At 69.1% G+C, this 22,869-nt stretch overlaps 4 protein-coding genes across 9 annotated transcripts; 1 reads left to right on the plus strand and 3 right to left on the minus strand.

Annotated features, from left to right (window-relative positions):
- Positions 1–304: 304 nt before the first annotated feature.
- On the minus strand, positions 305–10,536 carry LOC138062472 (PH and SEC7 domain-containing protein 4-like). 4 transcript variants are annotated; one of them, XM_068920783.1, is made up of 15 exons: positions 10,385–10,536; positions 5,636–6,913; positions 5,489–5,531; positions 4,419–5,376; positions 3,600–3,764; positions 3,404–3,484; positions 2,624–2,736; positions 2,351–2,409; positions 2,020–2,109; positions 1,889–1,932; positions 1,641–1,804; positions 1,262–1,562; positions 1,046–1,190; positions 810–953; positions 305–719 (listed from the first exon to the last, which is right to left on the minus strand). In XM_068920783.1, the coding sequence occupies exons 2-15, from the start codon at positions 6,809–6,811 to the stop codon at positions 468–470; spliced, it is 3,735 nt and encodes a 1,244-aa protein (XP_068776884.1). In that variant the 5' UTR covers positions 6,812–6,913; positions 10,385–10,536; the 3' UTR covers positions 305–467. The 4 variants fall into 4 exon arrangements, with proteins under 4 accessions (XP_068776884.1, XP_068776883.1, XP_068776882.1 ...); XM_068920782.1 differs by lacking the exon at positions 10,385–10,536 and having other exon boundaries at positions 5,636–6,405; positions 6,490–7,387; XM_068920781.1 differs by lacking the exon at positions 10,385–10,536 and having other exon boundaries at positions 1,262–1,407; positions 1,492–1,562; positions 5,636–6,921.
- Positions 10,537–13,332: 2,796 nt separating this feature from the next.
- Positions 13,333–16,679, minus strand: LOC104149052 (interleukin-36 receptor antagonist protein-like). 2 transcript variants are annotated; one of them, XM_068920771.1, is made up of 7 exons: positions 16,507–16,679; positions 16,241–16,277; positions 16,092–16,128; positions 15,817–16,009; positions 14,673–14,810; positions 14,453–14,577; positions 13,333–13,574 (listed from the first exon to the last, which is right to left on the minus strand). In XM_068920771.1, exons 2-7 carry the CDS (start codon positions 16,267–16,269, stop codon positions 13,365–13,367), a joined length of 732 nt encoding a protein of 243 aa, XP_068776872.1. In that variant the 5' UTR covers positions 16,270–16,277; positions 16,507–16,679; the 3' UTR covers positions 13,333–13,364. The 2 variants fall into 2 exon arrangements, with proteins under 2 accessions (XP_068776872.1, XP_068776871.1); XM_068920770.1 differs by having other exon boundaries at positions 14,673–14,843.
- A 1,520-nt stretch (positions 16,680–18,199) lies between these two features.
- On the minus strand, positions 18,200–20,501 carry LOC138062502 (interleukin-1 family member 10-like). Of its 2 annotated transcripts, XM_068921016.1 has the most exons (5): positions 20,030–20,501; positions 19,714–19,774; positions 19,522–19,610; positions 19,326–19,450; positions 18,200–18,492 (listed from the first exon to the last, which is right to left on the minus strand). In XM_068921016.1, exons 1-5 carry the CDS (start codon positions 20,370–20,372, stop codon positions 18,283–18,285), a joined length of 828 nt encoding a protein of 275 aa, XP_068777117.1. In that variant the 5' UTR covers positions 20,373–20,501; the 3' UTR covers positions 18,200–18,282. The 2 variants fall into 2 exon arrangements, with proteins under 2 accessions (XP_068777117.1, XP_068777118.1); XM_068921017.1 differs by lacking the exon at positions 20,030–20,501 and having other exon boundaries at positions 19,714–19,967.
- A 289-nt stretch (positions 20,502–20,790) lies between these two features.
- TMED4 (transmembrane p24 trafficking protein 4) lies at positions 20,791–22,727 on the plus strand. Its single transcript, XM_068921018.1, has 5 exons — positions 20,791–20,966; positions 21,739–21,839; positions 21,962–22,087; positions 22,181–22,327; positions 22,424–22,727. The coding sequence occupies exons 1-5, from the start codon at positions 20,825–20,827 to the stop codon at positions 22,571–22,573; spliced, it is 666 nt and encodes a 221-aa protein (XP_068777119.1). The 5' UTR covers positions 20,791–20,824; the 3' UTR covers positions 22,574–22,727.
- The last annotated feature ends 142 nt before the right edge of the window (positions 22,728–22,869 follow it).

Genomic DNA, 22,869 nt, shown 5'->3' on the forward strand with positions numbered 1-22,869 from the left:
GGGTGTTGGGGGGGGGTGGCCCGGACGCCTGGGTCCCTCGGCAGGCGGAGGCTGGTGGAGGTCCAACACTTTATTGCACGGCGGCCGCCGGGGCCCCGAGCCGACGTGTCCGAGAGCAGCAGGCAGCGGCGAGGGGGCGGCGAAGCTCGGCTCGGGCCGGGGGTACCACGATTTCCCCGTTCCCCCCCCCCCCCCCCACCTCGAAGCATCCGTCCCCCCTTCCCAGGCAGAGGGGATGGGGGGGGGGGGAATCTCCCTGAGTTTGAAGTCCTTAATTACGGGGGGGGGGGGGGGGGCGGCACCCTGCAAAAAAGCACCCCCCCCCCCCTTCGGTGGCTCAATACTGTCGGTGCCGGCAGGTTGCCGGTTCGAGTCTGTTGGGGGGGAGCCTCGTACCGCGGCAGGGGAGGCCGGAGGTGACTCCCCCCCCCCTCACTGCCCCCACCACCCCCCCCACCCCGAATCCATCACAGCAGGTTCTTGTTGCGCTTGGGGACGATCTTGCGGACGGTCCGGCGCTCCGAGATGTTGCGTTTGACCCGGACGCCGGCGGGAGGCGTCTCGGGAGCCAGCGAGGGGCTGGAATGAGCTTTGGTGAGGCCGGGGGGCTCCGGGGGGGCGGCCGCGGGTCCCGCGTGGGCTTCCCAACCGTCCAAATCCTGGCTGCCCGAGCTGATCCACGTCTCCAGCAGCTGCACGTAGGTCTCGTAGCGGCGCTTCTGCGAAAGGAAGCCGGGGTGAGCGGCCGCGCCGGCCGGCGTGTCCCTGCGTCCCCCCCCCCGTCCCCCCCCCAAAAAGGCCGTGCCCACCTCGTAGAGCAGGTACTCCTTCTTCAAGCGGTACTCGTCGAGGTCGCGGGCTCGGCCCCGCTTGTCGGGCAGGTTGCGCTGATGCTCGAACAGCTCGGCGGCGAACTGGTCCATCCACGTCTCGTGGGAGCGGTGCTGCTCCTCCTGCGGGGAGCCGGGCGCTCTCAGCACGGGCATGGTCACAACCCCACCACCGCCCTTCCTCCTCCTCCTCCTCTCGCCCGGCGGCGGCTCACCGGGGCGCTGCGGCTGGGCGCCGCGGGCAGGATGGGCCGGATGAACCTGCGCTGGGAGCTGACGGCGGCGGGGAAGGGCGGCGAGGAGAAGAGGGCGGCCACCAGGTTGATGCGGGAGATCCAGGAGGACATCTCCTCGGCGCTCCTGCGGGAGGAAGGGCGGTCAGCGGCCGGGAGGAGCCGGGCCGGACCCGAATCGGTGACACGGCCACTCACGGGGCCTGGAAGAGGAAGACGCGCCAGTCGGCCGTCTGCAGGCGGAAGACGTTGGGGCGCTTGGTGTACTTGCTGGCCCGTTCGGCCAGAGCGTGGTGGACGCCCAGCGGTTCCTCGGCGCCCGGTGCGTCCGGCCGGCTCTCGTCCTGCGCGCCAAGAGAAAAACGGCCTCGGGGGTCTCCCGTCCCGGATTCGGGCTCGCCACCCCGCGAAGCAGCAAAGCCTCCTACCTTCAGGAAATACAGCACCGTCCCCTTCAGCACGGTGTGGAAGGTTTTCCAGCCTCTCTTGCCCCATGGCGCTGGAAAAGGAGGATGGAGGTGAGCGGTTGAGGCTCCCGCTCGGCGCCCGCAGCAGCCCCAGCCCCGGCGGCACCTACTTTTCTTGCCGTCAGCCTCGGCGTGGACCTTGCGGGCCAGCAAGCCCTGCCGATACGTGGTGGCGGCGTCGCGGGGCAGCTCGACGAAGGGGTTGCTTTTTTTGCGGCTGGCCGAAGCGGGCGCCAGGCGATGCCGCAGGGCGCCCTCGAGCTCGTCCTCGTCCCTGGGGCGAGAGGCGGAGGTCGGCGTCACGGGGGACGCCACGCCGGGGAAGGCTCGGCTCCCCCCCCCCCCCCCCCTTACTTACGCCGCCCACTCCAGCTTCTCGTTGCGGATGGAGTTGTAGAGGGCCTGCACGGAGAGGACGGGTGTTTTTCGGTGACCTGTCCCCCCCGCCTTGCTGGGGGACAAGCGGGTGCTTCCCACCCCGGGCGCTACCTTGAGCTGCTCCTTGGGGAAGTTCTGCCCGTCCATCATCCCGCTCAGGTTGGCCACGAATTCGGCGCTGGTCATGGCGCGGCCGATGTTCTGCGGAGAGCCGGGAAGGCACGTGGCACGTGTCACCCCTATGCCCCGGCCACCCGCGTCCCCTTCCCGAGGGCCTCGGGGGAGACGGCTCACGGCGGGGGGGGGGGGGGGAGTGCCACCAGCCCCCCGTGTGGCACCCGGAGAACGGGAGCTCGGGGAGGACCCGTCGGCACGCGTTATGGGGAGGGGATGGGATGTGTCACCACGGGGGTCCTGCCTGGCCCGCGTCCCCTCTCCTTACCTGCCCGTGCAGGTCCGTGTTCAGCAACATGATGGCGCACGTCAGGGAGTGCACGGCATCTGGTGACGGGGGGGGACACGGGGTGGTGGGTGACAGTCAGCGAGGGGTTGTCCTCTCCGGGCAGGACAACCGGTGCCCTTCAACGCACCCGACGGCAGCGGCAGGGGCTGCGCTCGTCCCCGGAGCCAGCCACGGTGCGGAGGGGAGCGGATGGGGAAACTGAGGCACCGGGGGGCGGGGGGGGGACGACACGGTGCCCGAAACGCCTCTCACCCGGCGAGGGGAAGGCGTCGGGGTTGCAGAGGTGGTAGCGCCGGGAGAAGTGGCCCAGGATGCGCTCGCGCTCCTGCGTCTCGCCCGTCAGCACGAAGGCCTGCAGGAAGGACCTGGGGTGGGGGACGATGACACCCATCACGGGGTGGCTCGCAGCGGGGCTGGGCGCAAGGGACCCCCCCCAAAATTTCAATTTGCCCCCCTTGACACCAAGAGACTCTGCTAAATCCCAAATCTGCCCTCTGGACCCTGACAGAGCCCAAATCTGGCCCTGCTGGATCACAGGAAACCCCTCAAAGACCCCCGTGTCTGGCCCCCTAGACCCCAACGGACCCTGAGAGACCCCAAATCTGCCACCCTGGAGCCCAACAGACCCTGGCTTTGCCCCCCTAGACCCCAGGAGGCCCTGACAGATCCCAGATCGGCCCCAACAGACCCCAAATTTGCCCCAGCTGACCCCAACGGACCCCAAACCTGCTCCCTCCCGGCTCCGATAGAGCCCATCTCTGCCTTCCTGGATGCCTACGGACCCCAATAGACCCCAAATCTACCCCCGCAGACCCCAAGAGACCCTGATGTACCCCTCATCTGGCCTCTCCAGACCTCGGCAGACCCTAGCTCCCCCCCAGACCCCAATGGACCCCAGCAGACCCCAAATCTGCCCCCGCCCAGACCCCCAAAGACCACAAATCTGCCTCCCTGGACCCTGCTGGACCCCAAATCTGCTCGGCCCTCAACCCCAATGGACCCTAACTCTGACTTTGCCCCTAACGGCAGCACCTGAGCGCCCGGTCCAGCGCCTGGCCGCCAAACTGGAAGAAGGCCAGGTACTCCTGGGCCACCATGCCGCTGAAGTCATTGCTGGGGGACACGGCGCAGGGCTCAGCGGGGCGCTCCGGCCTCCCCGGGAGGCTCCCCGGGCCCTGCCGAAAGCCCCGCTGGCACCCGTGTTTTTCCCTGCCCGCCGGCTCCTTACTTCTTCCGGAGGAAGGAGGCTACCTGGGACCTCTTGAAGCCCTCCAGGTGGAAGAGGCGGGCGGCCAAGCGCTGCGCCTCGGCCCGCTGCCCGTGGCCGCCGTTAGCCAGCCCCGCGGGTGCCGGCTCGCCCTCGGCCGGCTGCCCGGGGGGCTCCGCCAGGCACCTGGGGGGGCACAAGGTAGGAGTGGGCGAAAATCCCCTTAACTCTGCCCGCTGCAGTCGGGCTGCCCTGCAAGTGGGTACGGCTCTAGGAGGGGCTTTGGGGGGGGGGGCAGATGGGGGTTTGGGGAGGGCAGAAGGGAGTCGGGGGGGTGGACGGGGGGATGGACGGGGTCTGGGGGGACGGATAGGCAGGGTTTGGGAGGGATGGACGGACAGACGGGGGACAGATGGGGTCTGGGGAAAGAGGCGGGTTTGGGGGGACAGACGGACACACGGGATCTGGGGGAACGGACAGACAGATGGGGGTCTGGGGCAGATGGACAGGGGTTTGGGAGAACGGATGGACAGATGGGGTGGGGGGCTGGACAGACAGACAAGGGTCTGGGGGGGGCAGATGGGTGTCTGGGCAGGACGGATGGGATCTAGGGGGACAGAGAGACAAATGGGGGGTTGGGGGCATGCCCGAGGGTTTGGGGGGGACAGATGGACAGACAGAGGCCTGGGGGGGGGATGAACGGGGGTCTAGGGGGACAGACGGACACACAGAGGCCAGGCGGGAAGTGGGGAGGGACAGACAAACGGGGGGCAGGAAGCCGGAGGTGGGGGGGGAGACCACGTGGCCCCGCGCGGGCCACCGAGGTGGCGGTGCCCTCACCCATGGGTGCTGCCAGGGGGCCGCGGCGGGGGCTCGTCGCCCATCTCGGGGGGCAGCTCCTCCATGGCGCAGCCCGGCGGCGCGGCGGCGGCGGCGGCAGCGTGGGGCGCAGGGGCCTGCGCCACTTCCCCCCGCGCGCAGGAAGCGCCCGCCGTGGCCTGCAGCCAGGCGCAGCGGCGCCCCGGCCCGCCGGGGGCTCCCCCGGCACCCGCCGCCCCCCCAGCCCGGGGACCCCGGGGCGGCAGCCCCCCGCCGCCGGCCCAGCCCGGGGAGGGCGGCAGGGGGCCTCCGCCAGCGGGGAGGGTTGGGGGGCTCGGGGGAGCCCCCTGCCGCTCTCCCGGGGGCTGGTGGAGGGGGGTCGGGGGGCTGGGGGGGGCCTGGGACCCCCCTCCCAGGGGCAAATCCAGAAGGATCGGGGGGGGCTGAGACCCCCCTTTCAGGGGCAGATCTGGGGGAATCAGGGGGCTGGGGGGGGCCTGGGACCCCCCTCCTGGGGGTAAATCCAGGGGGATTGGGGGGGCCTGGGACCCCCCTCCTAGGGGCAGATCCAGGATCGGGGGCCATGGGGGAACCTGGGACCCCCCTCCTGGGGGCAAATCCGGGGGCATCGGGGGGCTGGCGGGGGCCTGGGACCACCCTTCCTGAAGCAGATCTAGGGGGGCTGGGGGGGCCCAGTCACCCCTTTGCAGGGGCAGCTCCTGAGGACTGGGGGGGGCCCAGTACCCCCCTCCCAAGGGCAACTCGGGGGGGGTTGGGGGCCTGGGGGGCAGATCCAAGGGGCTGGGGGGGTCCCAGTAGCCCCCTCCTGTGGGTAAATCTAGGGGGACCGGAGGGCTGGGGGGGGCCGGGTACCCCAATCCTGGGTGCAGATCCAGGGGGCTGGGGGGGTCCCGGTCCCCCTCTCCTGGGGGCAGATCCGGGGGGCCGGAGAGCACCAGGCTGGGGGGGCCAGGGGATCCTGGAGGGAGAAGACATGGTGGAGGTGGGTGGGGGGGGTCCCAGTCAGCATCGCCCCCAAATTGCTCCCTGCCACGTTCCCCCCCCCACCGACGTAGCATCCCCGCACTCACCCCGCTCCGTGGCGCCGGCACCGTCGCCCCGCGCCGCCGCGTCCTGGCAAGGAGAGAGGCCTTGGGTGGGCGCAGCGGGCGACGGGCCCCGGCTGGGGGCCGGGGTGGGGGACCCGTCCCCCCGTGGCGCCCGCGGCACCCCCGTACCTCCTGGGTGCCCCCCATGGCACGAGCGCCCGCGATGTCCTGCTCCGTGATCACCAGCGGCTCCAAGGCAGCACCGTGCGGCTTGTAGACGGGCACCGGGTACCAGGGCGGCGGGGGGCACCCGCTGGGCGAGCCCGCCAGCGCCAGGCCCTGGAAGAGGGGGTTGGTGTAGAAGTGGCGCTCTTCCTCCTCCAAGTCTTCCTCTTCCTCAGCGTCCTCCTCCCGGGAGGACGAACCGTCGTCCTCCTCTTCGTCCTCGTCCTCCTCTCCAGATTCGTGGTCCCGATGCTTGCGCGAGACGCTCCCATCCCTGGACACGTCGTCGCGCGAGACGCTCCCATCCCTGGACACAGAGTCATGTGAGATGCTCCCATCCGTGGACAAATATTCGTGCGAGATGCTCCCATCCGCGGGCACATATCTGTGCGAGATGATCCCATCCCTGGACACGTAGTCATGTGAGATGATCCCATCTGCAGACACGTAGTCATGTGAGATGCTCCCATCCGTGGACAAATATTCGTGCGAGATGCTCCCATCCGCGGGCACATATCTGTGCGAGATGCTCCCATCTGTGGACACGTAGTCATGCGAGATGCTCCCATCTGCAGACATGTAGTCGTGTGAGATGCTCCCATCCATGGGCGCAAAGTCGTGCAAGATGCTCCCATCTGCAGACACGTAGTCGTGCGAGATGCTCCCATCCGCGGGCACACATTTATGCAAGATGTTCTCCTCCGTGGGCACGCATTTGTGCGAGAGGCTCCCATCTGTGGGTAGGCACTTGGGCAAGGTGCTCTCCTCCGCGGGCAGGCGCTCGTGCGAGAGGTTCCCATCCGCAGGCACATACTCACGCGAGAGGCTCCCCTCTGCGGGCACGTGGCCTTGGCGCTCGCGCCCGGCGCTCTCGGCCGCCGGCTGCCCCTCGATGGCTCCCTGCAGGTCCCACACGCACATCTGGGCTTGCACGAGGCTGGCCAAGAAGACATCGGCGCCCACGGACCCAGCGGCGCCGGGCGTTACGCCCCGAACAGGCTCCTTGGCGTTCGGGTCCCGGTGGCCGGTGGCACCCGCGCCGGCGTCTCCGGCCACGTCCGAGAAGACGATGGCGTCTTGCGCCGCCAGGACGCCGGGCGTGGGGCGGCAGCTTCGCTCGGGGGTGCCCGCCGGCTCCATGGCGCCGTGTCCGGCACGGCTACGCCAGCCCGGCCGGGGCACCGCTGTGGCCGCCCGGCGCGCCCGCCGCCCCGCTGCCCGGCCCCATGGCCGTGGGTCGCCCTGCAGGGGGAGGAAGCAGACGGTTAACGCCGGTTGTCGGCACGGCTGGGCGCTGCATCCCTTCCCCGGGCTGCAGGAGAATGGAGGGAGAGAGGGATGAGGGAGGGATGGAGGTGAGAGGGATGGAGAGAGATGGGAGAGGGATGGAGGAGAGAGGGAAGGAAGATGGAGAGGATGGGGAAAGGAGGGAGGCATGGCTGGAAGGAAGGAGGGATGGATGGGAGGAAGGAGGGGTGAACGGAGGGATGGAGGGATGGAGATGGGAGAGAGCTGGGTGGAAGAAAGCAGAGAGGGCTGAAGGATGGAGGAAGGGATGGAGATGGGTGGATGGATGGAAGGAGATGGGGATGGAGAGAGGAGGGAGGGATGGAGGGAGGGAAAGAGGGATGGAAGGAGGGAGAAAGGGATGAAGGAGAAAGGGATGAGGGGCAGGAGAAGGGAGGGAGAGGTGGAAGCAGGGAGAAAGGGATGGCAGGAGAAAGGAGGGAGGGATGGCAGGAGGGAGGGATGGAAGGAGGGATGATGGAAGGAGGGAGGGATGGAAGGAAGGTGGGATGGCAGGAGGGAGGGATGGAAGGAGGGATGATGGAAGGAGGGAGGGATGGAAGGAAGGTTGGATGGAAGGAGGGAGGGATGGAAGGAGGGAGGGATGGAAGGAGGGTTGGATGGAAGGAGGGAGGGATGGAAGGAGGGAGGGATGGAAGGAAGGTTGGATGGAAGGAGGGAGGGATGGAAGGAGGGAGGGATGGAAGGAGGGAGGGATGGAAGGAAGGTGGGATGGAAGGAGGGAGGGATGGAAGGAGGGAGGGATGGAAGGAAGGTGGAATGGAAGGAAGGTGGGATGGAAGGAGGGAGGGATGGAAGGAGGGTTGGATGGAAGGAGGGAGGGATGGAAGGAGGGAGGGATGGAAGGAAGGTTGGATGGAAGGAAGGTTGGATGGAAGGAGGGAGGGATGGAAGGAGGGAGGGATGGAAGGAAGGTTGGATGGAAGGAGGGAGGGATGGAAGGAAGGTGGGATGGAAGGAGGGAGGGATGGAAGGAGGGAGGGATGGAAGGAGGGAGGGATGGAAGGAGAGAGGGATGGAAGGAAGGTGGGATGGAAGGAGGGAGGGATGGAAGGAAGGTGGGATGGAAGGAAGGTGGGATGGAAGGAGGGAGGGATGGAAGGAAGGTGGGATGGAAGGAGGGAGGGATGGAAGGAGGGAGGGATGGAAGGAGGGAGGGACAAGGTGGGGAATGGAGGGAGGGACAGACTGATGGGAGCAGCCGGAGAGAAGGAGGGCTGGGGTCAGGGTGGGCACCTCCTGGGAGCCGCAGGGCAGGGAGCTGGGCGCCGGGCCCCACGCTCCCCGGCACCCAGCACCCACGTCACCGGCCGGGTGGCTTCCGGCCCTGCCTGCGCCGGGGCAGGAAGGGGGGGAAGGGAGGGAGGAAACCCAAACCCAACCCTTGTGCAAACAGCACCGTGCCGGGGGCCACGGCGGCGCGTGCCACGGCGGGCCCAGGGCCGGGGCCGAGGCCGAAGGCCCCGCGGTGCCGGCAAGCGGGCGAGCGCAACTGGGTAGCAGCCATCAGAGAAGCCAGCGGAGGCTGGGGCAGCAGGTGGCACCCGCTCAGCTGCCGCCGTCCCCACGGGTGGGCTGGCTGGCTCTGCCGTGTCCCCAACCGTGGCACCAACGCGGCACTGCCCATGGCGTTGACAACACCGGCATGGCTCTGCCCTGTCCCCGACTGTGGCACCACCATGGCACTGGCATGGCACTGCCGTGTCCCTGTGCCCACGACATGTCCCTGACCGTGTCCCCGACATGGCACTGACACGGCCCTAACGTGACCCTGCCCTGTCCCCGACCGTGGCACTGACATGGCACCGCCATGGCACTGTCATGTCCCCAGCCATGGCACCAACGTGGCACTGCCGTGTCCCCAGCCATGTGGCTCCGACATGGCACTGTCATGTCCCCAACCGTGTCCCCAACATGGCACTGACACAGCACTACTGTGGCCCCGCTGCGTCCCCGACCGTGGTGCCGCCGTGGCACTGCCGTGTCCCCAGGCGGGTGGCACCGCCGTGGCACTGTCCCCGCACCAACACGTGGCGCTGCCCGGGCCCCGACGGGGCCACGCGCCCTTGACTCAGCGGGACCACGAGGAAGAGGAGGAAGCGGCCGACGGCGGCGCCGGGGTCGGGGGGGGCGGCGCACACGTGTGCGCACGCGTGTGCGCATGTGTTGCCGGGCGGGCGCCCGCCTGCGCGTGGGCACGCGGCTCCCGGCTGCGCCCGCGCCCGGGGGCCACCGCGCGCCGGCGCCGAGCCCGGCCACCCTGCCCGCGTCCCGGGGTGGGGGGGCACCCAGGGCCCCCACCCCTGGCACAGGGGTGGCGGGGGGTGGGCCCTTTTGGGGGGGGGTCGTGCACCCAAGGGTGGGTGCTCCCTGCTATTGGGGGGGTTCCCATGATGGGGAGGGTTGTGCACCCATGGGTGGGTGCTCCCTGCTATTGGAGGGGGTCCCATGATTGGGGGGGGTCGTGCACCCAAAGGTGGGTGTTCCCTGCTCATTGTGGGGGGGGGTCCCGTGATGGGGGGGTTGTGCACCCAAGGGTGGGTGCTCCCTGCTATTGGGGGGGGTCCCATGATTGGGGGGGTCATGCACCCAAGGGTGGGTGTTCCCTGCTCATTGTGGGGGGGTCCCGTGATGGGGGGGTTGTGCACCCAAAGGTGGGTGCTCCCTGCTATTGGGGGGGGTTCCCATGATGGGGAGGGTTGTGCACCCATGGGTGGGTGCTCCCTGCTCATTGGGGGGGTCCCATGATGGGGAGGATCGTGCACCCAAGGGTGGGTGTTCCCTGCTCATTGTTGGGGGGTCCCGTGATGGGGGGGTTGTGCACCCAAGGATGGGTGCTCCCTGCTCATGCCGGGGTGGGGGGCTGTCCTGCACCCAAGGGTAGGTTCTCCCTGCTCGGGGCGGGGGGGCAGAAGGGGTCCCATCACCGGGGGGGGGGTCATGCACCCAAGAGCGGGTGCTCCCTGCTGATGGGGGTGTCCAGCACTGGGGTGGGGGGGGCAGCATCATGCACCCAAATTTGGGTGCTCCTCCTCCTCGGGGGGCATCCCGAGCCCAGAGGAGGTCCCACCCACAGGTGGCGCTTCCCGCACCCAGCGGCGGGGGTGAGCGGTTGGGGGGGGGGCTGGGGCACCCCCCCCACACACACCCAGCATGTCCCCACGTCCCCCCGGCCATGGCCACACGGCGGGGACGCTCGGTGGCCGTGCCCCCGCCACCCCGGCAGCGTCCGCCCGCCGGGCTCCCCCTCGTCCCCTGCCTGGCGTGTCCCCGTCCCCCTCGGCGGGCACGGCCTGGGGCTGGGTGGGTGGGGGGCAGATTTGGGTGGGTGGGTGGAGGGGAGGTGGGGGAGATGAGCAGGTCCCCGGCCTTGTCCCCGCGGCCTGGCCCGCGGCGCGCACTTACCCGCTGTCCCGGCGGCGCCCGCCGTGCACACTTCCTGCCGCGCCGCGCACGCCCCGCCGGACACGCTCCCGCCGTGGGGCGGCCGGCTCGGCGGGCTGGGGGGGGGGGGGTGCACCCCGCTTTGGCCAGGGGAGCCTAGTTCGTTCCCCCCCCCCAACCCCAAACCCCGTGCGCCCGGCGCTGGACGGCCACCTCCTTCCCAGGGGCCTGGCCGGAGGGAGGGCTGGGCCATGGCGCCCCGCTGCCGCCGCCACCGTGGGGCACCCGGGGGACCCCGAGGGTGACAGAGGATCCTCCAGGGCTGGGGGGGCACCTCAAGGGCTACAGAGGGGACCCTCATGGGCCGGGGGGGGTGCTCAAGGGGGTTCTCTAGGGCTATGGAGGACCTCAGGGGTGATGGAGGACCCCAAGGGGGTTATAGGGGACCTTCAAGGGCTATGGGGGATCCTCAAGGGACACAAGGGACCCTCCAGGGCAAGGGAGGGCCTTCAAGGGCTATGGGGGATCCTCAAGGGCTATGGGGGACCCTCAAGGGACATGGGGGAATCCTCAAGGGTTAGGGAGGACCCCAAGGGTTATAGGGGACCTTCAAGGGCTATGGGGGATCCTCAAGGGACACGGGAGACCCTCCAGAGCTAGGGGGGCCCTCAAGCGCAATGGGGGACCTCTAGGGACATAGAGAACCCTCCAGGGCTAGGAGGAGCCCTCTAAGGACATGGGGGACCCTCAAGGGTTATAGGAGACCCTCTAGGGCTACGGGGAACCTCAAGGGTTATGGAGGACCCCAAGGGTTATAGGGGACCCTAAAGGGCTGTGGGGGACCCCAAGGGACATGGAGGACCCTCCAGGGCAAGGGGGGCCCTCAAGAGCTATGGGGGACCCTCAAGGGTTATAGGGGACCCTTGAGGGCTACGAGGGACCCCAAGGATTATAGCGGACACTCAAGGGCCAGGAGGAACCCTCGGGGGCCCTCGAGGTTTACACAACCCCAAGGCATTGGGGACCCTCAAGGGTTAATAGGGGACCCCAAGGTTTATGGGGGGGCCCACAAGGGCTGTGGGGGACCCTCAAGTGCCATGGGGGACATTAAGGGCTATAGGGGGGCCCTGAGGGCTGTAGGTGACTGCAAAGATTATTGGGGACCCTCAAGAACCATGGGGGACATCGAGGGCTATAGGGGGACCCCGAGGGCCATAGCAAAGATGATCGGGGACTCTCAAGGGCCATGGAGGCCACCAGGGCCAGGGGGAACCCCCAAGAGTTATAGGGAACCCCTAGTGCTATTGGGGGGGGTCCTGAAGGGTTGTGGAGGACCTCGAGGGCTATAGGGGACCCTGAAGGGCTATAGAGGACCCCCGAAGGCTGTGGGGGACCCCAAAGGGCACCCCGGGGGCTGTGGGGCGCCCCCCGGAGCTGGGGTGGACCCCCACGCCCACGGGAAACCCCGCGGGGCTCCCGAGGGGCCGGGGCGGTGCCGCCCCCCACCGCGCGCCGCCCCCCGCCCTTACCGGCGCTCCGGGCGCGCGCCGCGGGGCGGGGCCACGTCCGGCCACGCCCCCTTCCCCTCCCCGGCCCGCGCGGGGCGGGGCACGGAGGGTCCTGCCCACGCCCCTGCCCACGCCCCCTGTAAGCCCCGCCCCCGGGCCCGTCCCGCTTCCGCAGGGGGCCTCATCCGGCCCCATGGTGAGGGGGGGAACATGGTCCTGCCACCCCCCCTCCCGGGGCCTGGCGCTGCCCCGTGGGGGCCTGATCCTGCCCCATGGCGCCGGGACCTGTCCCTGCCCCCCTGCACGGGGCCTGGCCCTGCCCCATGGGGACCTGATCTTGCCCCATGGTGGGAGGGGCCTGGTCCTGCCCCTCTCCGCGGTGCCTGGCGCTGCCCCATGGGGACCTGATCCTGCCCCATGGTGGGAGGGGCCTGGTCCTGCCCCTCTCCGCGGTGCCTGGCGCTGCCCCATGGGGACCTGATCCTGCCCCATGGTGGGAGGGGCCTGGTCCTGCCCCTCTCCGCGGTGCCTGGCGCTGCCCCATGGGGACCTGATCCTGCCCCATGGTGGGAGGGGCCTGGTCCTGCCCCTCTCCGCGGTGCCTGGCGCTGCCCCATGGGGACCTGATCCTGCCCCATGGTGGGAGGGGCCTGGTCCTGCCCCTCTCCGCGGTGCCTGGCGCTGCCCCATGGGGACCTGATCCTGCCCCATGGTGGGAGGGGCCTGGTCCTGCCCCTCTCCGCGGTGCCTGGCGCTGCCCCATGGGGACCTGATCCTGCCCCATGGAGACCTGATCCTGCCCCATGGGGCCGGGGCCTGGCATTGCCCCCCTCTCCGCGGGGCCTGGCGCTGCCCCATGGGGACCTGATCCTGCCCCATGGTGGGAGGGGCCTGGTCCTGCCCCTCTCCGCGGTGCCTGGCGCTGCCCCATGGGGACCTGATCCTGCCCCATGGTGGGAGGGGCCTGGTCCTGCCCCTCTCCGCGGTGCCTGGCGCTGCCCCATGGGGACCTGATCCTGCCCCATGGTGGGAGGGGCCTGGTCCTGCCCCTCTCCGCGGTGCCTGGCGCTGCCCCATGGGGACCTGATCCTGCCCCATGGTGGGAGGGGCCTGGTCCTGCCCCCCTCCGCGGTGCCTGGCGCTGCCCCATGGGGACCTGATCCTGCCCCATGGAGACCTGATCCTGCCCCATGGGGCCGGGGCCTGGCATTGCCCCCCTCTCCGCGGGGCCTGGCCCTGCCCCATGGGGAACCTAGTCCTGCCCCTCCCGGCCTTAAACCTAATCCTGCCCCATGGGGGGGCCTGATCGTGCCCCTCCTTGGGCCTAATCCTGCCCCCTAGGGCCCGCTCCTGCCTTCTCAGGCCCGGCGCTACCCCACAGGGGCCAGCTCCTGCCCCACTGGCCTCGTCCTGCCCCCAAATCCCCCGGCGCGGCGAGGCAGCGGGTGCCGCAGAGAGGCTTTATTGGGGGCGGTGGGGGCGGCGGCGGGGGGCTACTTGCGCTGCAGGTAGAAGGTGGTGATGGCGGTGGCGGCGGGCTGCGCCGTGAGGGCCAGCGCCTCGCCGGGCCGCGGCGCCGTGCTCAGGAAGTGCCCGGGGAAGGCGGCCGCCTCGAAGGTGTGCGTGGAGCCGCTGAAGGTCTTGTAGAAGGTGAAGCGGTTGGCCTCGGCGCCCCGGGTGAACAGCTCCAGCACCCCCACGTCCTGCCGGCGCGGCACGCACGGCGTCACGCCGCCAGCCTCGGGGACACGCCGCCTCGGGGCCACCTCACCCCCCCCGCTGCCCCCCACCCCGGGTGCTGCTGGCTCTGGGTTGCCTTGGCTCAAGGTGCAACCGCCTTGAGGTGCCACCACCCTGAGGTGACACGGCCATGGGGTGCCACCACCTTGGGGTGCTACTGGCCATGGGTGGCGCTGCCTTGGGGTGACATTGGCCTTGGGGTGCCTCCAGCCTCAGGGTGCCCCCACCTGATGGTGGCATCACCTTGGGGCGCCTCCCCCTCGGGGTGACACCGGCCTTGGGGAGCCACCACCTCAGGGTGACCCTAGTCTTGGGGTGCCACTGCCTCGGGGTGCCACCGCCTCAGGGTGGGACCGCCCCAGCTTGCCGCTGGCTTTGGGTCACCCTGACTTAGGGTGCAACCACCATGGGGTGCCACCAGCCTCAGGGTGCCCCACCTTGGGTTGCCCCTACCTCACGGTGCTCTCCACTTTGGGGAGCCTCACCTCGGAGTGCCTGACCTTGCGGTGCCCTCCACCCTGGGATGACCCACTTCAGGGCGCCCTCCACCATCAGGCACTACGATCTTGGGTTGCCCCCACCTTGGGGTGCCCTCCACCTCGAGATGTCTCACCTTGAGCTGCTCAGTCTCAGGGTAGCCTCCACCTTGGGGCACCTTCCACCCTCAGGTGCCCCCACCTTGGGGTGCCCCATCTTGGGTTGCCTCCACCTTGGGCCCCACCTTGAGTTACCTCCACCTTGAGCTACCTCCATCTTGGGGAGCCTTACCTTGAGATGCCCCCACCCTGGCATGCCCCACCTGGGGATGCCCCCACCCTGGGGTGCCCCGTGCAGCACTTACCTCCAGCTGCAGTTGGGGCTCGGGGCCGATGCCGCAAGAGAGTGCCTGGGTGCCCCCACGGATGCCCACGATGAGGGGACAGCGTTTGCGCTCCAGGTGCCGGTTGGGCACCACGCTGATGTGCTCTGCGTGGAGCCGGTTGTCAGGGCGGATGGGCATCAGGCCGCCCCACCGCACCACCCTGGCACCCGAGGGATCCCCCTCCCGCTCTGGCACCCACCTTCCTGGGCGGCGTTGGCGCCCTGCAGGTTGACGGCCACCAGGCGCCCATGCTCCAGGCACAGCACCTTCTGGTCGGTGTCGCGCACCCGGTAGTGGTAGGGCTGTGGTAACAGCTCCTCCACCTCCGGCCTCTCGGCTATGGTGAAAGTGTCCTCTGAGGTGGTGGACACTTTTGCAAGAGAGTGTGGGGATAGGACACATGAGGACAGGCATGTGGGGACAGGGCCCGTGGGCTTCATGGGGATGGGGACGTGGGCAACAGGGGGCACATGGACATTGGGGGGCACGTGGACATCACAGAGGCGGGCATGTGGCCTTCATGGAGATGGGGCACCTGGGGACAGGGCATGTGAGCTTCATGGGGACGGGGACATGGGCAATGTGGGGCACACAGGCTTCATGGGGACAGGACATGTGGGGACAAGGCGTGAGGGTTTTGTGGGGCCGGGCACTGTGGGGACAGGGCATGCGAGCTTCATGGGGACGGGGACATGGGCAATGTGGGGCACACAGGCTTCATGGGGACAGGACATGTGGGGACAAGGCGTGAGGGTTTTGTGGGGCCGGGCACTGTGGGGACAGGGCATGCGGACATCACGGGGACAGGCATGCAGGCATCGTGGGAACGAGGCATGTGGGGACAAGGTGTGAGGGCATCATAGGGACATGGACATAGGCAACATGGACACAGGGGAACAGGCATGGGAGCATCATGGGGACGGGGCACAAGAACATTGCAGGGACGGGGACATGGACATCGTGGGGCACTAGGACATCATGCGGACAGGCATATGGGCTTCACAGGGACAGGGCACGTGGGGACAAGGCATGAGGGCTTCATGGGGATGAGCAAGCACATGGGCAACATTGGCCACATGGACATCATGGGGACGAGCACGTGGGCACCATGGGGACAAAACACGAGGGCTTCATGGGGATGGGGCATTGTGGGGACAGGACGCGTGGGCATCACAGGGATGGAGACATGGGCACCGTGGGGCATGTGGCCGTCACAGGGCTGGGGCACGTGGGGACGAGCAAATGGGCGTCGTGGGGCACGCGGACATCAGGGGGACAAAGCACTCAGGCATGGGGCACATGGGGACGGACACCCGGGCACGGCGGGGTGCTGCGGGCGCTACCTTTGCCCAGGAACTGCTCAAACAGTGCCTCCATGTCGGGGTCGACGACGGACACCGTGGGGCTGCCGGCACCCAGCACCGTGCGGGCGCCCAGTGGTCTGCCGGCACCCGGCACCGTGAGGGCATCCGGTAGGTGCCACCAGGGCTGGCATCGGCCCCAGCTCTCCCTGGCCCTGCATCCCGCCCTGGGGGCCTGCGAGCGACACAGACGTCAGGGTGGGCCGGGGCTGGGTGCTGCAGCCCGCCGGCACCCGGGCACCCCGTGCCCACCTTACCTGGTACCTCCCCAGCCTGGCCCAGCCTGTGGCGACACTGTTGGAAAGTGAAAAAAGAGGGATGAGAGCGGGCCGGGCGCCGTGCCAGGATGACTCAAGCCCTGAGCACAAGGCGTGGAGAGCCGCCGCCGCCCTGCCGTGGGACTCACCTCAGCGCCGGTCTGGGTGCCTGTGACATGGTAGAGCCTGCGCGAGAGAGCAGGCAGCACGTGGGTAAACCGGGCAGCGCGCCACCGGGGATCCCCCCCCCCCAAAAAGCTTGCCCTCCCAGCACTGCATGCCATCTGTTGTCAGTAGGCTTCAGAGTGAACGCTCAGCAGCCGTTGCCCAGGCCTCCCCCTGCGGACCTGCAGCTGTGTCGCGCCTGAGGCCATGAGCACCCAGCCCTTCCCCACCCCGGCGTCGGCAGCGATACCTGCAATCCCAACAGCCTCCAAAATCCTGACACGGGCTGTGCCGTCCTCTTTGCCGCCCACCCGAAGCGGCAACACCTCTTATAGGGACTGGAGCGGAGGGAGGGGACAATCCGCCCGGCTAATTGTGCAGGAAGGATGTGGCACGGGGAGACAAACAGGAGCGCCGGGGGTGAGCGGGCTGGGCCGGGCGCAGGCGCACCCGTGGGTGGCGGGGCAGCCAGGAAGGCAACGATGGGGAAACACCGGGGCCCAGCCCTCTGAACCCAGGCACCCCGTTCCCACCGCGGCCGGATGGCCTGTCCCCGTGTGCCCCATGTGCCCCATCCTGATGATACCTGCGTGCCCCATCCCCGTGTTGCTCGTGTGCCCCGTCCCTGTGATGTCCATCTGCCCCCTCTACCCCATCCCCGTGACACCTGTGTGCCCTGTCCCCATGTTGCCCATGTGCTCTGTCCCTGTGTTGTCCATGTCCCGTGTGCCCCATCCCTGTGATGTCCGTGTGCCCCATCTCCATGATGTCCCTGTGCCCTGTGTGCCCCATCCCTGTGTTGTCCATGTGCCCCATCCCCATGGTGTCTGTGCCCCGTGTGCCCCATCCCCATGACACCTGTGTGCCCCATCCCTGTGATATCCGTGTGCCCCATCCCGATGACATGTGTGTGCCCTGTCCCCATGATGTCCATGTGCTCTGTCCCTGTGTTGTCCATGTCCCGTGTGCCCCATCCCTGTGATGTCCGTGTGCCCCATCCCCATGGTGTCTGTGCCCCGTGTGCCCCATCCCCATGACACCTGTGTGCCCCATCCCTGTGATATCCATGTGCCCCATCCCGATGACATGTGTGTGCCCTGTCCCCATGATGTCCATGTGCTCTGTCCCTGTGTTGTCCATGTCCCGTGTGCCCCATCCCTGTGATGTCCGTGTGCCCCATCTCCATGATGTCCCTGTGCCCTGTGTCCTATCCCCATGACACCCGTGTGCCCCATCCCCGTGATGTCCGTGTGCCCCATCCCCATGGTGTCTGTGCCCCGTGTGCCCCATCCCCATGACATCTGTGTGCCCCATCCCTGTGATGTCCCCATGGTGTCTGTGCCCCATGTGCCCCATCCCTGTGACACCTGTGTGTCCCATCCCTGTGATATCCGTGTGCCCCATCCCGATGACACGCATGTGCCCTGTCCCCATGATGTCCACGTATCTGTACCCGTGTTGTCCGTGTCCCGTGTGCCCCATCTCCATGATGTTCCTGTGCCCTGTGTGTCCTATCTCCATGTTGCCCACGTGCCACATCCCTGTGATGTCCATCTGTCCTGTGTGCCCCATCCCTGTGACACCCATGCACCCTGTATGCCCCATCCCCACAGTGCCCCTGTCCCCACATCCCCGCGGCACCCACGTCCCCGCGTGTCCCCAGCCCGCCGCGCTCCCTGCTGACGCGGCAGGTCAGGGCACGCCGGGTGCTGCCGCTGCCGGATCCGGGAAGGGACCGCACCGGGACATCCCCGGGAGACGCCCGGCTCGGCGGCCGCCCCGCCAGATGCGTCACCTCCTGTCGGGGACATCCCGGGCCGGGCTGGCGCAAGACCGGGCGTCCCGCGTGGCGACGCTGACGCCGGCACGGGCACGCCGCCGGAGGCGGAGGGAGGGGAGGACCCAAGCGTCCGGGGGGATCGCCGCGCGGAGCATCGCCTGAGGAGGTGGCAACCAAGTGACTTTATTGGCCCCGGGAGCGAGGTGCCGCGGGGCAGCGGCAGCGTGCCCGGGGCGGCCGCGGGGCTCAGCAGAGCTGGAAGTAGAAGTCGAGGACGTGGGTGGCGTCGGGGCCGCGCGAGAGCCCCAGCGGCTCGTGGGCGCGGGCCGAGGTGCAGAGGAACCAGCCGGGGTTGGCGGCCGACTCGAAGCGCCACAGCCCGTCCTTGTAGGAGCGGAAGAAGGTGAAGGGTGCCGAGGCCTCGCCGGCGCCGGGCAGCGCCGTGATGTCAGCGTCCTGCGCGGGGGTGAGCGGCAGCGTTGGCGGTGGGTACGGCTCCGTCACCGACGTGTCCCGGCGCCGCGATGCCCGTGTGCCCCGTCCCCAAGATGTCCCATGTCCACCATCCCCACGATGCCCATGCGCCCTGTCCCCAAGACGCCCCACGTCCCTCATCCCTGCGATGCCCATGATGCCCTGTCCCCAAGATGTCCCACGTCCCCCATCCCCATGATGCCTGTGCGCCCCGTCCCCAAAACGTCCCACGTCCTCCATCCCCACAATGCCCAGGTGCCTGATCCCCAAGAAGTCTCATGTCCCTCATCCCCACAATGCCCGTGCACCCTGTCCCCAAGATGTCCCACGTCCCCCATCCCCATGATGCCTGTGCGCCCCGTCCCCAAAACGTCCCACGTCCTCCATCCCCACAATGCCCAGGTGCCTGATCCCCAAGATGTCTCATGCCCCCCATCCCCGCAATGCCCGTGCACCCTGTCCCCAAGATGTCCCATGTCCACCATCCCCGCGATGCCCACGTTCCCCATCCCCGTGATGCCCCGTGTGCCTTGTCCCCATGATGTCCACTTGCCCCATCCCCATGATGTCCCATCCCCAAGACGTCCCATGTCCCCCATCCCCGTGATGCCTGTGCGCCCCATCCCCAAGACGTCCCACATCACCCATCCCCACGATGCCCACCTCCCCCATCCCTAAGATGCCCCGTGTGCCCTGTCCCCACGATGTCCACTTGCTCCATCCCCATGATGCCCCATCCCCGCGACACCCCTTGCCCCCAACGCCAGCCACACCGGCGTGCCCCGTCCCCGCGCCGCCGGGGCACCCGCCCTCACCTCGAGCCGCAGCGTGGGCTGGGGGGCAGCGCGGCTGGCCAGGCAGCGGGTGCCGTTCTGGATGCCCAGGATGACGGGGAGCCGGGCTTGGGCGAAGGAGCGGTTGGGCACCCAGAAAACTTTCTCTGCGGGGGCAACGAGAGGGGTGTCAGGGCACCCCGGGGTGCCCCGCGCCGCCCCGCTGCCCGCCGCTCACCTTCCAGGGCAGCGTTGGCGCCTTGCAGGTGCCCGGCCACCAGCTGGTCGTTGAGCAGGTAGAGCGACTTCTGGTCCATGTCCCAAATCCTGCCGGGGGGGGGGGGGGAACGGGGATGGAAAAATGCCAGCGGTGACCGGCATAGCCGCGTTCCCCCCCCCAAAAATCCCCCCACCCCATTTTGCTCCTTACCGGTATTTAAAGACTTTGGTCTGCAGGGTGGGAGCGTGGCACAGGGTGAAGCCTTCGGCCTCTGCGCAGAGGAAGAGGAGGGTGACGGCGAGCGCGGCGCAAGGGCGGCACGCCATGGCGCCAGGCGCCACCACCCCACTGCCACCCTGGCTTTATAGCCGGCGGGGACAGGCACTCTCGAAACGGGACTCCCGAAATTTCCAAGCTGCGGAGGCGGGGGGCAGCCAGGGCCCCGTGTTGCAATTTCCTCGCCTGCCCCGGTTCCTCTTCCCGCCCGGCGTCACCCTTCCCGGCACTGCAGCCCCCCGTCACCTACCCATGGGACCTCTGCACGCCGGAGCGGGGCACGGCGCTGCACGGGGCGAAGGCTGTCCGGCGGCGGGTGCCCCGGGGCAGGAAGTGGGTGGCATTTCCGTGCATCTGCCCGTGGGCTGGATGGGACGGCAGGAAGGAAGGGACGTGGCGGCGTTGCCACACCGCTGCCGCCGGGCTGGGTGCGAAGGGCCGGCCCGGCCCCGCGAAGGGCATGGTGTGGCCCTGGCGAGGGGAGGGAAAGGGGCGCAAGGGTTCGGACTCCCAGCTCCTTTGCTAGAGGGCTCGTCCCCCGCCTGCCAGGCGCGTTGTCCCCTGGACCGTGGCTGGCGCGCGTGGTGTCTCATGCGCGGTGTGGTTGATGCCCATGGTGTCCCCTGCGCGGTGTGGCGGGTGCACCCCCCGTCCCCCGCGCAGTGTGGCTGGTGCCCACAGCGAGGAGCAGCCCCAGGTGCCCACGGTCACCCCCCGGGGCACCGACAGGCTCCAATAAACCTGAGGCCATCAGGCCCCCCATGAAGTTCCCCGAAGCGGGATTCGAACTTTCAACCTTCGCGGTACGGGCGCTGCGCCCTCCCCGCTGCGCCACGCGGAGGGAAACACTGCGCATGCGGGTGCTGCCAAGCGCCCTGCCCGCGGGGCCCCAGCGGGCACCCGTAGGTGTATCGTGGGGGCCGGTGAGTGGCCGCCAGGCGGCGGCGCCTGCGCGTTGCGCCGGCGGAGGGGGGAGGCGCATGCGCGGTGCGGGCGGCGGCGCCGGGCGGCGCATGCGCGCGGGCGGGGCGGGGCGGCGCGGGCCATGGCGGGCGGCGGGGCGCTGCGGGCGGCCGTGGCCACCGTGCTGCTGGCGGGCTGGGGCGCGCAGGCCCTCTACTTCCACATCGGCGAGACCGAGAAGCGCTGCTTCATCGAGGAGATCCCCGACGAGACCATGGTCATCGGTACGGGCCGCGGGAGAGTGACGGGAGGGACCGTTAGGGGATGGGGGCGGGGAGGGACCTTGGGGACTGGGGGCGGCGGGAGAGGCTCTGGGGACCGGGGGGGTGACAGGAGTGCCCCCGGGGAGGGAGGAGGTGATGGGAGGGACACCGAAGACCGAGACGGGGGGGGGGCGACGGGAGGGACCTCAGGGACTGGGGGGGGAATGATAGGAGGGACCCCTGGAACCGGGGGGGGGTGACGGGAGAGACCCCTGGGAACCGGGGCAAGGGGCAGTGGGAGAGACCCTGGGATCCAGGAGGGGGGCAACAGGAGAGAACCACCCCCCCCCAGCCCCAGGACCTGGGAGAGACTGTTATGGGATAAGGGCGGGGAGATCTCTGGGAAGAGGAAATGGGAGAGACCCCCGGAACAAGGGGAGGCAGTGGACTGCCCTACTAGGAGATGGAGAGGAGAGACCCCCAGGAACTGGGTGGGAGCAGTGGGAGAGACCTCTGGGAACCAGGAAGGCAACAGGAGAGACCCCCCAGAGATGAGAGGGAGCAACTGGAGAGACTGACAGGGGATTTGGGGGGGGCAAGAGAGCCCCCAGGGAACTCCGGGGGGCAACAGGAGAGACCACCAGGGCAGTGGAAAAGACCCCAGCAACTGGAGGGGGGGCAATGCAAAAGAATGCTGGAAGCTGGGGGGTAATGAGGAGGCCCCTGCCCGGGGGGGGGGGGCTCTGGGTGGTCCCGGCGTGCCAAGCCCACTCTGACCCTCTGCTGCCCCCAGGGAACTACCGGACACAGCTGTGGGACAAGCAGTCGGAGTCATTCCTGCCCTCCACACCGGGGCTGGGCATGCACGTGGAGGTGAAGGACCCCGACGGCAAGGTGAGTCGCACCGGGGCCTGCGGGACACCCACGCAGGGAGTCCCTGGGGGAGCCCGGGACACCCGCCAGCCTGGGCAGGGCAGTCCGCGGGGAAGGCAGGGCCCTGACGCCGTGTCCCGCAGGTGATTTTGTCGCGGCAGTACGGCTCGGAGGGACGCTTCACCTTCACCTCGCACACGCCGGGCGAGCACCAGATCTGCCTCCACTCCAACTCCACCCGCATGGCGCTCTTCGCCGGCGGCAAGCTGGTGAGAGTCCTGCGTGCCGAGGCGTCGCGTGGCGCTTGGGTGGGGGGGATGACAGCGCCCAGCACCCGCTGACCTGACCTGTTTTGTACCCAGCGGGTGCACCTGGACATCCAGGTGGGGGAACACACCAACAACTACCCCGAAATCGCCGCCAAGGACAAACTGACGGAGCTGCAGCTCCGAGCGCGCCAGCTCCTCGACCAGGTGGAGCAGATCCAGAAGGAGCAGAACTACCAGCGGGTGAGGAGGAAGAGGAGGAGGGAAGCGGGGGGCAACCGGGGAAGGGCTGGGGGGTGCCCGCCGCTGACACTCCCCCGCCTCGTGCTCTGCCCGCAGTACCGGGAGGAGCGTTTCCGCATGACGAGCGAGAGCACCAACCAGCGGGTGCTGTGGTGGTCCATCGCCCAAACCATCATCCTCATCCTCACCGGCATCTGGCAGATGAGACACCTGAAGAGTTTCTTCGAGGCCAAGAAGCTGGTGTAACCCCCGGGGTGGATGCCAACCCCGCCTCGGCGCTGCATCCGCCCAGCCCCGGCGGCCGCGGTGGGGGGCCGTGCCTGCCGCCGGCGAGGGGCGGCCGCGTCCCCCCCGCTCCGTGTGTGTTTCGCAGCTCAATAAACCTTTGGGGGGCTCCGAAGGGGCTGGCTGGAACTTCTTGGGGCGCCGCAAGGGGGTACGGCCCCGCTGCTGGGCCAAACTGGGCAGGGAGCCCAGGCGTCCGGGCTCCCTCGTCACCCCCCCCCCCCCCCAAAAGCAGAGACAGGATGCAGGCATACGAG

Source organism: Struthio camelus, chromosome 27, assembly GCF_040807025.1.
Source record: "Struthio camelus isolate bStrCam1 chromosome 27, bStrCam1.hap1, whole genome shotgun sequence".
NCBI lineage: Eukaryota > Metazoa > Chordata > Aves > Struthioniformes > Struthionidae > Struthio > Struthio camelus.

Coding starts and splice junctions, on each gene's coding strand:
- LOC138062472 (XM_068920780.1), bottom strand. CDS start 7,108: ATGCCTCCCTCCTTTCCCCATCCTCTCCATCTTCCTTCCCTCTCTCCT. Junction 1,563..1,640: donor CGAGGCTGACGGCAAGAAAA/GTAGGTGCCGCC, acceptor CTCCTTTTCCAG/CGCCATGGGGCAAGAGAGGC. Junction 954..1,045: donor CGCCCAGCCGCAGCGCCCCG/GTGAGCCGCCGC, acceptor GGCTCCCCGCAG/GAGGAGCAGCACCGCTCCCA.
- LOC104149052 (XM_068920770.1), bottom strand. CDS start 16,269: ATGTCACAGGCACCCAGACCGGCGCTGAG. Junction 16,010..16,091: donor CCAGGCTGGGGAGGTACCAG/GTAAGGTGGGCA, acceptor TGTCGCTCGCAG/GCCCCCAGGGCGGGATGCAG. Junction 14,844..15,816: donor TGAGCAGTTCCTGGGCAAAG/GTAGCGCCCGCA, acceptor CTCTTGCAAAAG/TGTCCACCACCTCAGAGGAC.
- LOC138062502 (XM_068921016.1), bottom strand. CDS start 20,372: ATGAGACACCACGCGCGCCAGCCACGGTCCAGGGGACAACGCGCCTGG. Junction 19,775..20,029: donor GGCGTGCAGAGGTCCCATGG/GTAGGTGACGGG, acceptor TCCTCTGCGCAG/AGGCCGAAGGCTTCACCCTG. Junction 19,611..19,713: donor ACCAAAGTCTTTAAATACCG/GTAAGGAGCAAA, acceptor CCCCCCCGGCAG/GATTTGGGACATGGACCAGA.
- TMED4 (XM_068921018.1), top strand. CDS start 20,825: ATGGCGGGCGGCGGGGCGCTGCGGGCGGCCGTGGCCACCGTGCTGCTG. Junction 21,840..21,961: donor TGAAGGACCCCGACGGCAAG/GTGAGTCGCACC, acceptor CGTGTCCCGCAG/GTGATTTTGTCGCGGCAGTA. Junction 22,088..22,180: donor TCTTCGCCGGCGGCAAGCTG/GTGAGAGTCCTG, acceptor TTTTGTACCCAG/CGGGTGCACCTGGACATCCA.